This window comes from Pocillopora damicornis, chromosome 9 (genome assembly GCF_964200805.1).
Source record: "Pocillopora damicornis chromosome 9, jaPocDami1.2, whole genome shotgun sequence".
In the NCBI taxonomy this organism is placed as follows: Eukaryota; Metazoa; Cnidaria; class Anthozoa; order Scleractinia; family Pocilloporidae; genus Pocillopora; species Pocillopora damicornis.
Window position 1 is genome coordinate 10718434 of NC_142678.1, and position 11792 is coordinate 10730225.

At 39.8% G+C, this 11792-nt stretch overlaps 2 protein-coding genes across 2 annotated transcripts; one reads left to right on the plus strand and one right to left on the minus strand.

Annotated features, from left to right (window-relative positions):
- Nucleotides 1–84: 84 nt before the first annotated feature.
- Nucleotides 85–2022, minus strand: LOC149040075 (uncharacterized). Its single transcript, XM_089181514.1, has one exon. It carries the CDS (start codon nt 2020–2022, stop codon nt 85–87), a length of 1938 nt encoding a protein of 645 aa, XP_089037640.1.
- Nucleotides 2023–8787: 6765 nt separating this feature from the next.
- LOC113668526 (uncharacterized) lies at nt 8788–11301 on the plus strand. Its single transcript, XM_027184440.2, has 3 exons — nt 8788–8940; nt 9250–9324; nt 10049–11301. Exons 2-3 carry the CDS (start codon nt 9264–9266, stop codon nt 11164–11166), a joined length of 1179 nt encoding a protein of 392 aa, XP_027040241.2. The 5' UTR covers nt 8788–8940; nt 9250–9263; the 3' UTR covers nt 11167–11301.
- The last annotated feature ends 491 nt before the right edge of the window (nt 11302–11792 follow it).

Genomic DNA, 11792 nt, shown 5'->3' on the forward strand with positions numbered 1-11792 from the left:
TCAAGATTACTGCCCGCATATGTAATGTGCGTGTTATCAGCGTACATTCTTGGTTTACAATTTGATAAGTAATTTGGAAGATCGTTAATATATAATAAGAACAATAATGGACCGAGGATGGTCCCTTGAGGGACGCCGCATGTCAGTGAGTAGCGACCCGTTCACAGAGCATTTTTGCGTGCGGTTTTCTAGATATGACTGAAACCATTTGAAAGATTTGCCATGTATACCATAATAGTTTAGTTTCGATAGAATAATCTGACGATCAAAAGTGTCAAAAGCTTTCTTCAAATCCAGAAAAATGACGCCATTGATTTTCCCGTTATCAATATCATATGCCCAAGAATCTGTCGCTTCCAACAAAGTTGTTACAGTTGAATGATTAGCACGAAAACCTGACTGATTTTGACATAGAATATTGTGCTCTTTCAAATAGGCATATAACTGTTCATAAACTATCCTTTCAAACGCCTTCGCCACCATTGGAATCACCGATATTGGGCGGAAATTGTTTACATCACCGCGGTCACCCCGTTTATAAAGAGGGGAAACCCTTGCATATTTCCAGTCATCTGGGAACGTCCCTTGGTTAATAGATTGATTGAAAATATCACATATCGGTATACAAATAAGATCAGCACATTCCCTGACCAACCTAGCAGATATTTTGTCAAGGCCCGTTGCCTTTGACTCGTTTAGTTTATTTAAAAGTGAAAATACTTTATTTGGATTGGTGGGTTGGAGCTTAAACCGTTTATCTGTAGCGGTAAGATATCTTTGATAGCTACCACTATCGCAATTTATCTCACTGGCAAGTTTTGGACCAATATTAGCAAAGTGGTTATTGAATTCGTTTGATAGCTCCAACGGATTAGTTATCGTTAATCCGTTCACTTTTAGTGACGCCACTGACGTTTTCCCAGATTTTCGAGAGGTTAGCTCGTTTATAGTCTGCCCGGTCTTTCGGGAGTCGCTGGTGTGCTTACTAAAACTATTTTGGTAGTAAACTAGCTTAGCTGAGCGTATTTGCTTATTGGTTATATTTCTTTGTTTCTTAAATAATGCCCAATCGTTAGGATCATTTGTCTTGCTAGCTTTGATTTTTAATATGTCTCTATTATGCATAGAGTCTTTCAATTCAGAGGTAATACATGAAGAACTCCGTGAACGAACACGCATCGTTTTCAGTGGGGCATGTTTGTCAGCAATAGCTAGAAATATACATTTCCATTGCTGCCACATCACGCTTGGGTTGGAAGACTCATATACATTATCCCAACATTGAGATAGGATGTCATAACGAAAATCTTGACGATCGAAATTTCGGAAATTTCTATGTGTAATAGAATTATGTCCAATAGACATTCCGTTCTGGGCAAGTTTTCTATATACATACACCATGCTATGATCACTTATCCCGATGTGACAAACTCCCGAACAAACGATCTTATCTGAGCAGTTGGTATAGATTAAATCAATTAGAGTTGAAGAGGTGGGTGTTATCCTCGTTGGTTCAGAGATGAGCTGCTCGAGTCCGTAGACATCGGCAATACTCCTTAATTTGGATACGTCATTGTCATATCGAGTAGTGATCATATCACAGTTCATGTCTCCCAGTACAAAAGATTCTACATTTTCACTATCCAATTTTCCAATTAGGGATTCAAAAGGTGAAAAAATGCCAATAGGAGAGTCAGGTGGTCTGTACCAAGTAACAATCACAAAAGATTTTGAATTTGGCTTATGGATTTCCAAGCAAAGATTTTCTAATGCATCCATATGTAGGTCATTTCGTACAGTAAAGTCGATTGAGGTTTTTACATAGAAGCATACCCCTCCGCCGGATTTTGTAAGTCTATCGCAGCGAATTATTTCGTATCCCGAAATATGAACTTCATGATCTCGAATACTCTCGTTCAGTTTCGTTTCATTTATGGAAACAATATCGATATCATTGTTTGCTAATAGGATTCTTAGCTCGTCTATATGTGTTGTTAATTGATTAATATTGAGTGATGCCATTTTAAAACCGCGCAAAGGAGGCAATAGTGAGATAGATTTAGATTTTTTGGCTCTTTGGTTGCTTAATCGGTCCCGCACGGCATTGACGGAAAACACATTATATTATGCTAGGTGCGATTTAAAATTATTATAAAACTGCTCATTATCTTTAAATTTAAGTGCAGTCCACCTTTGTTGAGTCCGCTATGAGATATGTTCTCATGATGGATTAATTTCCATCCACTTTGATGGCAGAACTTCTTTAGATGCTTGTTGGCTGTTTTCACTGCCTGGTCAAGCTTATCTTTTCTGCATACAAGCTCCGACAACGTGACTATAGTATCGCAGGTGCCCTTGATCTGCCTCGCGAGATCCACAATCGATTCCGCAACAGCCTTTGGTTCCCTGGTTTTAAGATCATTAGTCCCAATGTGTAAAATCACTTCGTTGGGCGAAGGTTCTAGATTTGGCTTGAGATAGTGATTCATGGCCATCGTCGTAGCGCCCGAGAAAGGCTTGACTATAACCCTATGGCCGACTGCTTTTCCCAGTTTTTTTCCAGGTATTCTTGAGATCATCGAATCTCCTATGAGCAGGGTTGTGCGCTCTTTGGTTGTTTTTCGGGTTCGAATTCTTTTCCTGTCAGGGTGTCGTTGGAAGCTCCTTTGTTTTTCGATTTCTTTCTTTTTTCCTTGATTTCACAATGAAGCCTTGTTCTTTTTTTGGCGCAAGGTGTTGACGCATCCATACTTTGGACAATGGTATGTTCATTAAAGGTGTTATTCGTTGAACGGCATTGAGTAGCTGCTTCTCTGGATACGATTTGCAATGCAAAACTTAAAGAATCGCGTTCTTGGACTAACTTTTTATTTTCTTCCTTCAAAGATATAATTGTTTCCCGAAGTCGAGAATTTTCGGATTTCAGGTCTTCCTCTTTAGGTTTCTCTTTTATATGAGCCCATAAGTTCAGCACTTCAGATTTTAGACAGTCCAACTCCTCTTGTACTGATTTGGCGTTCTTGTTAAATGCCGGAGTAGAATCTTCTTCATTCACGAGAATAACCGAGTCGTCATCAACCGGTAACTGGAGTAGCTTCTTCAGTTTGGCTTTCATTGCCTTTGCTTCCGGACCTTGGACTTGAAGGGTGCCGGTACTGTTAAGTAAAACCAATGTTATTGTCTTCGACTTCAAAGAACTAGACCTTTCAGAGGGACTCGCGGTTACAGAAACTTCCAAATTCAGGACATTCGAACAAAATTCCTGAAGTTGTGGTAGGCTTCCTTTCCACTTGAATAGACTTTGTTTGTCGTCCCAATGTAGGTATTGGTTTATGGGAGTTAAAGAAGGTTCAGCGCCAACAAATTCGCCATGACAGCATTACAGCATTATCTCGTATCTTACGATATACCGACAAGACCATGGCAGAACATCTCAGCTGACCTGTTTGAGCTCAACGTCACCGACTACCAAGTTACCACTGACCATTACTCTAATTTATTCGAGTTATGCTGACATCTAAGACCGCCGGAGGGGTTATTGAAAACTAAAGCCGCACCTTGCAAGATATGGGCTTCCGGACCGTATCACCACAGACAATGGACCACAATTTGACTGTAACGAGTTTCAGAAGTTTGCAGCGGAGTATCAGTTTGAACACATTAAAACCGCCACGATACCTTCAGTCCAACGGCAAGGCAGAGAACAGTGGTAAAACAGCAAAGAACATCTTGAAGAAAGCTGCTGATACTGGCCATGACCATCACTTGTCTCTACTGGACTTTAGGAACACCCCATCAGAAGGGATGGACAGCACTCCTGCACAGCGTCTCTTCCCTGCCCATGGCTAATCATCTGCTTCATCTAAAAGTTATTCCTAATGTTAGGCTCAAATAACAACAAAGGAAACATAAACAATCCATCTACTACGACACAGGAGCTAGGGAGCTGCCATCACGCAAAGTCGGAGATGTGGTGCGGGTTCGACCCTTACCATGTCAGTCAAAATGGTTGAAAGCGCAAGTTAGTAGTCAGGTAGCGATACGCTCCTATATGGTGTGCACAGAAGATGGCAGACTCTACCGCCAAAATCGTTCACATCTTTACAAAGTTTCCGAGAACTTCCAAGGGATGCCAGACGAAGATAAAGTGCAGTCAAAGGTCGATACTCAGATTCGACCACCCTTCAGAAGACCCAGTGAGGGGATACCCCAGTTACGAACGAAATCTTCAGCATTGCAGATGCCAGCTGCCTGGCAGCCAAGTTCTCAGCCCGCTCCACCAAGTGTTCCCATACCTGTCTCTACTAGAAGTGGCAGAATGTTAGGAGGCCTGCGTACCTGAGGGATCTTACTACTTAGGGAACCGGTGCTAATGCGGAGTGAACAATCTTGAAAGGTGAACATTTTTGGTTAGTGCTAATCCGTTTCAAGTTAGATTTACGTTTTCAGTTTCCTGTTATAGTGTTTTTTGTTTGTATATTCAAAGAGGGGAGATGTAACGATGTCACAATAGCCTTTACGAGCTTGCGCAGTACAAAGAGAACTGATAACCTGGATGCATGCACACGTGTTATGTTATGTATTTTTTGCAATAGTCAACTTACAGTTATATTAAAATCGTTGTGTTATCTGACCACGCTACAGCCGCATGTTTTGCTCAAACTGCGGACACAAATGTGAAGACACTGGCAGGTTTTCTCGAATTGTGGAAAAAGTCTGTAGGTCTCATTTTTACAGAAATTTTGAAATTTTGTAATCATTATAAAGATCTGCTTCGTGGACTGCGAGACTTCACGTTTTATTCAAGTGGTAATACTCGACGCCAGTTATTTATCATCTTTGATTACTGAACCATATAGATTTTTATCGGATTCAAAGAATCACAGTAGAAATTTCTTTTTCAGGTGGAACAAGATGGCGGGAGAACGACAACTACCCAAGATGCATTTCTAGATAGCTCGATCCAGTCCCTTGCAACTTTATTCGGATTCGGAGTGAGCTTTTAGAATTCGGAGTGAAGCTTTTTTGCTTTGACGATCGCCTTTATTCGGGGAAAGGCCCCGTGGCCCGACGGATAAGGCATCTGACTACGAATTAGGGGATTCCAGGTTCGTGTCCTGGCGGGGTCGGCCACGCTTCTCTTTTCGGTGGTTTTTGTTGAAAAAAGAGCTTTGACTGCGCTGCATTGTGATCTTCGTCATGCGGTCATGGGACTCGATCCACAGCGTCATCAGGGGAAAGTTAACATTTCGCCGAAAGAAGGCTCCATAGGGTTTTTGCTCAATGTTGGTTCGCGCGCCAGCGTAGTGTTTTTCTTTAAAATTTTTATATTTCGCTTTTCTAGGTCACTATAAGTCATCAAAATGACGATGAGCATGATTGATTTTCTTCAATTTGCTACGGTAAAATCTATCATAATTTTTGCAATTTGTGAAATTTGTCCTGCCGATCATTTAAAAGCCGAAAAAAGGCAGTTTCCTCGCCATTTGCAATTTTGTGTTTTCTTGTTTTCTTCCTGTATCTCAAATTTGGTCTCATGAATTTTTTCTCATCAACAGGGACTAGAAAGGGCACAATATGTTTAACGGTCCAGCAAATCTTAAGAAATTCCACCGAAAGAAACGCGATTAATCTTGCTCGAAAGATTCCTATTTTCTTTTTCTCAAAACATTACACATAAAACGGAATAGTCATGACTCCGAAACGTCGGATTTTATCGCTCGTTTTTACCGTTTTATGTTTAAAGAAGTCTCTTTTAATGCAAAACATTACGTAATGGAATAGAATTTCGCCAAGATCTATATCTGAGCATACGTAAACTTTCCGTTGACCTCTGTTTCAGGCGTAGAGGGCTAATAAATATTACGGGTTCAGTTTTTGGAAACCCTAGATTCCATCACATAAAAACTGTATTGTGTTAAAAACTGTTTTTAACACACCTTTTCAGATAAGAAAATTACTTCCCAATCAATTCCTAACGATGTTAGTTGCTGCCTGAATATTGAAAAGTGGCATTCTACTAGAATAAAAAGTCACACTTTAGTGGAAAACCCAGTCGAATGAAGAGGCGAGAAGTGGCTGGGATTGAAACAAAGTATGCTAATTTTTGTATAGTTATCTTTGTGAAGTAAATACAGCACTCTCGTTGAAAGATTGAGTGTGTAGCTCGCTAGTATGACTAGTGATGGCAACATTTACCAACCGACTCCCATTTACAAAATCAGTAAACAATTTGGCCAAAAAATTGAGGAAAGAGGAGAGCTACATGTTGAACAAAAAAAGCATACGTAAGTTCAGAGTCATGCGGTGCAATTTACTAAGGTGTTGATATACATATCTCTACAAGAAATAAAAACAAGCCACGAATTGTGAGGCACTTTCGTTTTACGCGTATTTGTTCAGATGCAACACAACTTGTGGCCACATGCATCGATCAAAACTCATTTATTCCTTCAGAGTGTATGCACTGGGCCCTTAGCGTAGCTCTTATAAATACCTCTGTAAAAGCGAAAAAAAAGGGCGTAAAAAGAGCTTTCTCGCTATTAACTTACTCTAAAACAGCTGTGAAAGGTAAAACTATCGCTGTGCGTGATTTCTTACCGTTGCTGAATAGTATCTGTTCAACTTCCGCGTACATAACTTAAAATTACCCATAAATAGAGGCTCGATTGTTCGAAATATAGCAATAGAGAACTTGATCGATCACTAAATGGAGTGTTCAAATCAGTTTTGATGCGTTCCAAGCCGTATAATTACGTAAAGTTCGAAATCCAAGATGGCGGGCAATTAACATATTTGCAGATTTCCACACTTCACACCACCGAGTTAAGATAAATATGAGAAAAATTTACATATTTACAGATCTCTATACTCCCAAACTTCGAGACTTCTACACTTCTACGCTACTAGGTCAAGATAAATGTGAGTAAGGTAAAGCTCATTTGCATATTGCCAGATTTCCACACTTCCACACTCTTACACTACCAAGTAACGATACATGCGAGTAAGCTAATCATATATCACACATTTTCACGTTTCAAGGTTACTCTAAGGTGATTAATTTTATGTGCAGCACATTCCATTGTAATAATGTGTTCTGCGCTCTTCAACCCCAAGTAAAAGCCACCAGTTCTGAGGCCGAGTAAGCATATCCGACATTACATCTTTCGGATTCGAATCATGAAAAGGACAATGACTTTGAAATTGAGTGAACTTTATTCATGCCGGAAATCGCCGTCGGCACATCACGAATGGATGATTTAGATTAATTCATGATTGATTTCTCTCGAAATATTGCTACGTTCTATACACCATTTAAACACTAAGCTTTATAAATCTGTCGGGCGCGGTTGCGTGAATCGATAAGAAATCGCGCCCAACTGCATCTCAGACAAGCTCCCCATCGGTTAGTTTGTATCAATGTTTTCATTTCTCTCAAACCGTATGGCTATTGTAAACATTTATCCACTATTCATTCTCAACCAAATTATAAGAATCTGTCTCTTGGTCGAGGGTCGAGTTAAAAAGTTTCACAGCTACCAAAGCATAGAAGTCCGAAATTGACGGCATTGAGTTTCAAAATTAAGAAATTATCAAGACCGAGCCGGCTTTCTGTCTTCTGGACAATGTGTGAGGTTGCACCATTGCCACTTGATCGCTAACCCGGGAGGTAAATTACCCGAATCAGCCATTGGAAGATATTCAGTTCTGCTAATCAAACCCTCTCGAGAAATATCTTCCACGCACCCTAACTTGTGGAGTACAGGGGAAGAAAATACTCAGGCTTCAAGAGTAATGCTCAGAGGTTGCGCTTTCTCAGCTTTTCTTTAATCTTCTTAAACATCACACATCAAATTTCACCACAGAACCACTAGATCCAGTTGTTCAAGGGCGGATAACGCTACCCAACGGATGAATGACTATTCAGCGGATAAGTGATGACAAAACGTACTACGTTATCCACCGGATGGAGATTTATCCAGTGGATAGCGTTATCTGACCTTCGAACAACCGGGGCCAGATGTTTTCAAAATAGTCGCGCTGTGGAACACGCACAAAAATTAGTTCTAAAAAAATGAGTAAGTATTGGAGGATAAGCTCTCTCAGTTGATATTCATTGCCTTAAGCTTATATACAAATTGATACAAAGTAAAACGTGTGAAAAAGGCAATAATGTGGAGAAGTTTGTAAAGCGGATATATATATCCGAGCATAATTTCTAGAAACGGAGTCTGTTATTTATGCGAATACCATGCTCAAAAGTTCTGTGTTTCACTAAGTTAACTACGTTTCTGTCATCATCTACCTATCTATATGAGGCTCGATCTTTCACGGTGTGCTTCCGACGCACATGACAATCTTTTTCAGTCTTCTCTGGCAGGAAAATATGACTTTACAGCAACTTAATGAGAATTGCTTCTCAACATTATGAGGGATTCTTGGCAACTTAAACGAGTCTTTGTTGAAAGATGAAAGCCAATTACTTAACAAAACCGCATAGAGCTACAAGACGGCCATGGGGCCTGTAAATTCCAGGTTAGTGTTCAAGTCCCAGTATTCTTCGCTATTCTGGTAAAATATATGTTTGATCAGATGAATCAGTCAAAACAGGAGTTTTTGGATGTATCCCGAAACAATGTTAATCGAATGAAGCCACATCTAAATCGCGGGATAAATGCTGATTGCTCTTGCACAGAGGTCATGCCAGTCACATGCACTTACCGGCAAGTCACTCTTGAAAATGTTTAAATTGAGTAGTCACAAAGTTGACATTTTATTAGTATAATTAATTATTCATTGCTTGGAATCTTATCGAAGTGGAAACAAAACAGATCGTGAAATAAGGAACTTCTCAGAGACGTTTCTCACTGACTTTGATGTGACATTACCTTTTTTACACGAATTGCTGGAACCAATGTTACAGTCCCAGTAGGACTTCTGGTAAGTTAGCCAAGAGGAATTATCCAGTCTGTTTACTTTTCTCTTTGGCTTTAAACATAACATAATTCAGTTAAAACAACCGCCGTAGGGTGGAGTGTACTAAAAGTTGTTGCATTCAGACAATCACAATTTAAAGCTATTTCAAAGGCTCATTCGTTCTCCTTTTCCTTTGAGCAGATTGAGTTTCTAAGCTAACTCGTGAAGGATCTAATCGTTGGACTTTTTATTGGATACCACAGTTGCTAACTTTACTTCGGAGACGTTTTGATGGTACCCTAAATTTGATATGTTTTTTGTTTCTTTCTGTAGTCGTCTCATCTGCAATGAAGGCAAATATCATCCTATTCACTGTGGGGATAATTTTATCTTTGTCCCAAACAACAGGTTTGAACTCCATCATGTGTAATGTAACCTGCTTTGTGTCAACAAGGCCCAGTGAAATATCAATACTATTTTAAATCAAAACAAACACAACTTCTCCTGTTTGAGAGAATATTATTGTAGTGCCAGAAAAGCATTATGAAATCCATTAGAGGGCGAAGAAATCTTTATTATGCCGAATGAACGAAGTAATAGCTCCTTCTAAAGTTTTTCGAAAGAACTAATCCGCTCAGCCCCTAAGCCAGAAAACATAGGTAATGGCACAGTATAACAAAATGGAACTGATAGAGCTTCCAATGTTAAGACCTAGTGTTGTAGAGGAGGATCATCAAAAAAGAGTACTGGCATTGCAGTCTTGCGGTCTTGACTCGTCATTTCTTAACCATCCAAACGCTTGTTTTACTAGTTTTTCTGCTTCTCCCTTTTATTATCTGTCCTGACGAGCTACCTGCCTAAGATGCTAAATCCAGGGCGGTTGGAAAGTTTGAGTGAATTGCTTGTTTGTTTTGATTTCACTTCGATCTGAGCATATTTCCCCATGCATGTTTCCTTTGTTCTTTTATGGAAACAGAAGACCCATTGATACAATAACAATTGTTCTTCGTATTGAAGGGAAAAGAGTACCCAGAATGTAATGAAATGCTAATGAACACGTTATTGTACAAATGGAAAATGAGCATGAAACAATTTTAACTGAGTTTTGAAACTCAAAATCTTGTCGTTTCAGATACCACCCACCACGGAAAACATTTTTCAGTTCACCATCAACCAAAAGTTAACATTCCCCAAAAAGCCAAACACAGATTTCTCGAAATGAAAAAGCAGCCACTTGATGAGAAAACCGCTTATCGAAAGCAACTAAGATACCAGGAGGCCAATAGTGCTATGATAAAAACCAGGCTGGATGATAGCCTAGGAAGAATACCCTGGAGTAATAACCATGAAAACGTTGCATCCTATGTTGACGGAACAGGAGGTGTATCACAACAGAGGCTTTTAGCAATCATGAACCAGTTAACCAATGATATCAGAGTAAATGGACGGAGAATCACTCCTCTTCAAACGCAAATGGTACAGCAAACTAATGATGGCGACATCAATCCGACATCACCAGCGAGTAATATGCAGGACGAGATGCAACCCGATATGCAAACTAGCATGCAAGATGATATGCAGAGTAACACCAATGACATGGGAAATAATGAAGTTAAACCTATACAGATACCAATCAATCAGAAGGGAGGTGATGGTGCAACTGATGCCAATGGACCTGGTGATGGTGCTAATGGACCTGGGATGTTTGAGCGGTTGATGTTTGGCGGACTTTCCCAGATAGTAGGAGGAGGAAAAGGGAGTAACAGTTACTCTGAAACTGGTGGTGGAATGACCAACGTTCCTGGGTTATCATATGGTGGATCAAATAATAATGGTGTTATCAACCTTATGGAAAGCGAACATGGATTAAAGCCAATGCGGGGAATGAATGGCATGGGGAGCATAAATGGAATGAACGGGATGATGACTGGAATGCATGGGATGATGAACGGAATGGGTATGATGATGCCTGGAACGGGAAGAATGAGAGGCAATTCGTATTTCTCCAGAAGAGGAGAGACCGCGTCAGCGAGAAAGAAACCGCGATCAAAGCATCAGGAATTTCTTCGAAAGGCCGTGAAGGCAGCTTCGCTATCAAAAGCAGATGAAAGAAAAAACCCCCAAAGGATTCCCACAGTTACCATACACCCCAAGGCCAACATTCTGAAGAATAAGCCATACGTTATACCACTAATCCCTAATGATAAAACAACTGACAGGAAACCCACAAGACCTCTGCATGGTGCTTAAAAATTGTTTAGAAGAATTTCAATTACTGAAAGGAATGAGACAATTGAGATATATTTCATCGTATACATTGGCGGGTATTACCGGTGAATTTAAACAATTGAATGAAAAAAGCATCAATAAAATGTTTGGAACACTCCACACCATAACAGTTGTTAAAGTTCATCAAATTTTGTGACGCCTTAAACTTTAGCAAACATCGGGGAATGCGTTGATTCAGCCTACGCGCAATGCTCCCTTCTCTATAGTCCAGAAGAAAAACTATTTTGTTCGTGACCACTTGTACAGGCAATTTTTTAAGAGGGGAAAAGTCTTTTAAATTTTACAGATGGTATGACAGATTCACTTCTAAGTGGGAGGAGAGAAAGCTGTTGCATACCGAGGGGGAGAGGCTGAAGAATTTGAGAATGCTTTTAAAAGGAGGGCTCGTTTGACTTAATTCTCATTCGAAAACCATAAAATTTTATTTGAAAGATGACATGAATTTAACAATTCCGCAAAAAAAATTTTGGGTGGGTATCCCCTATGAGAGGAAAACTCTTGTATGTTTTTCATATTTGGACGGTTATCTATCTCACTTTATAGTGGTAATCTGTCTTTGAAGTGAAGTTGTAAGAGAACTGCGATGG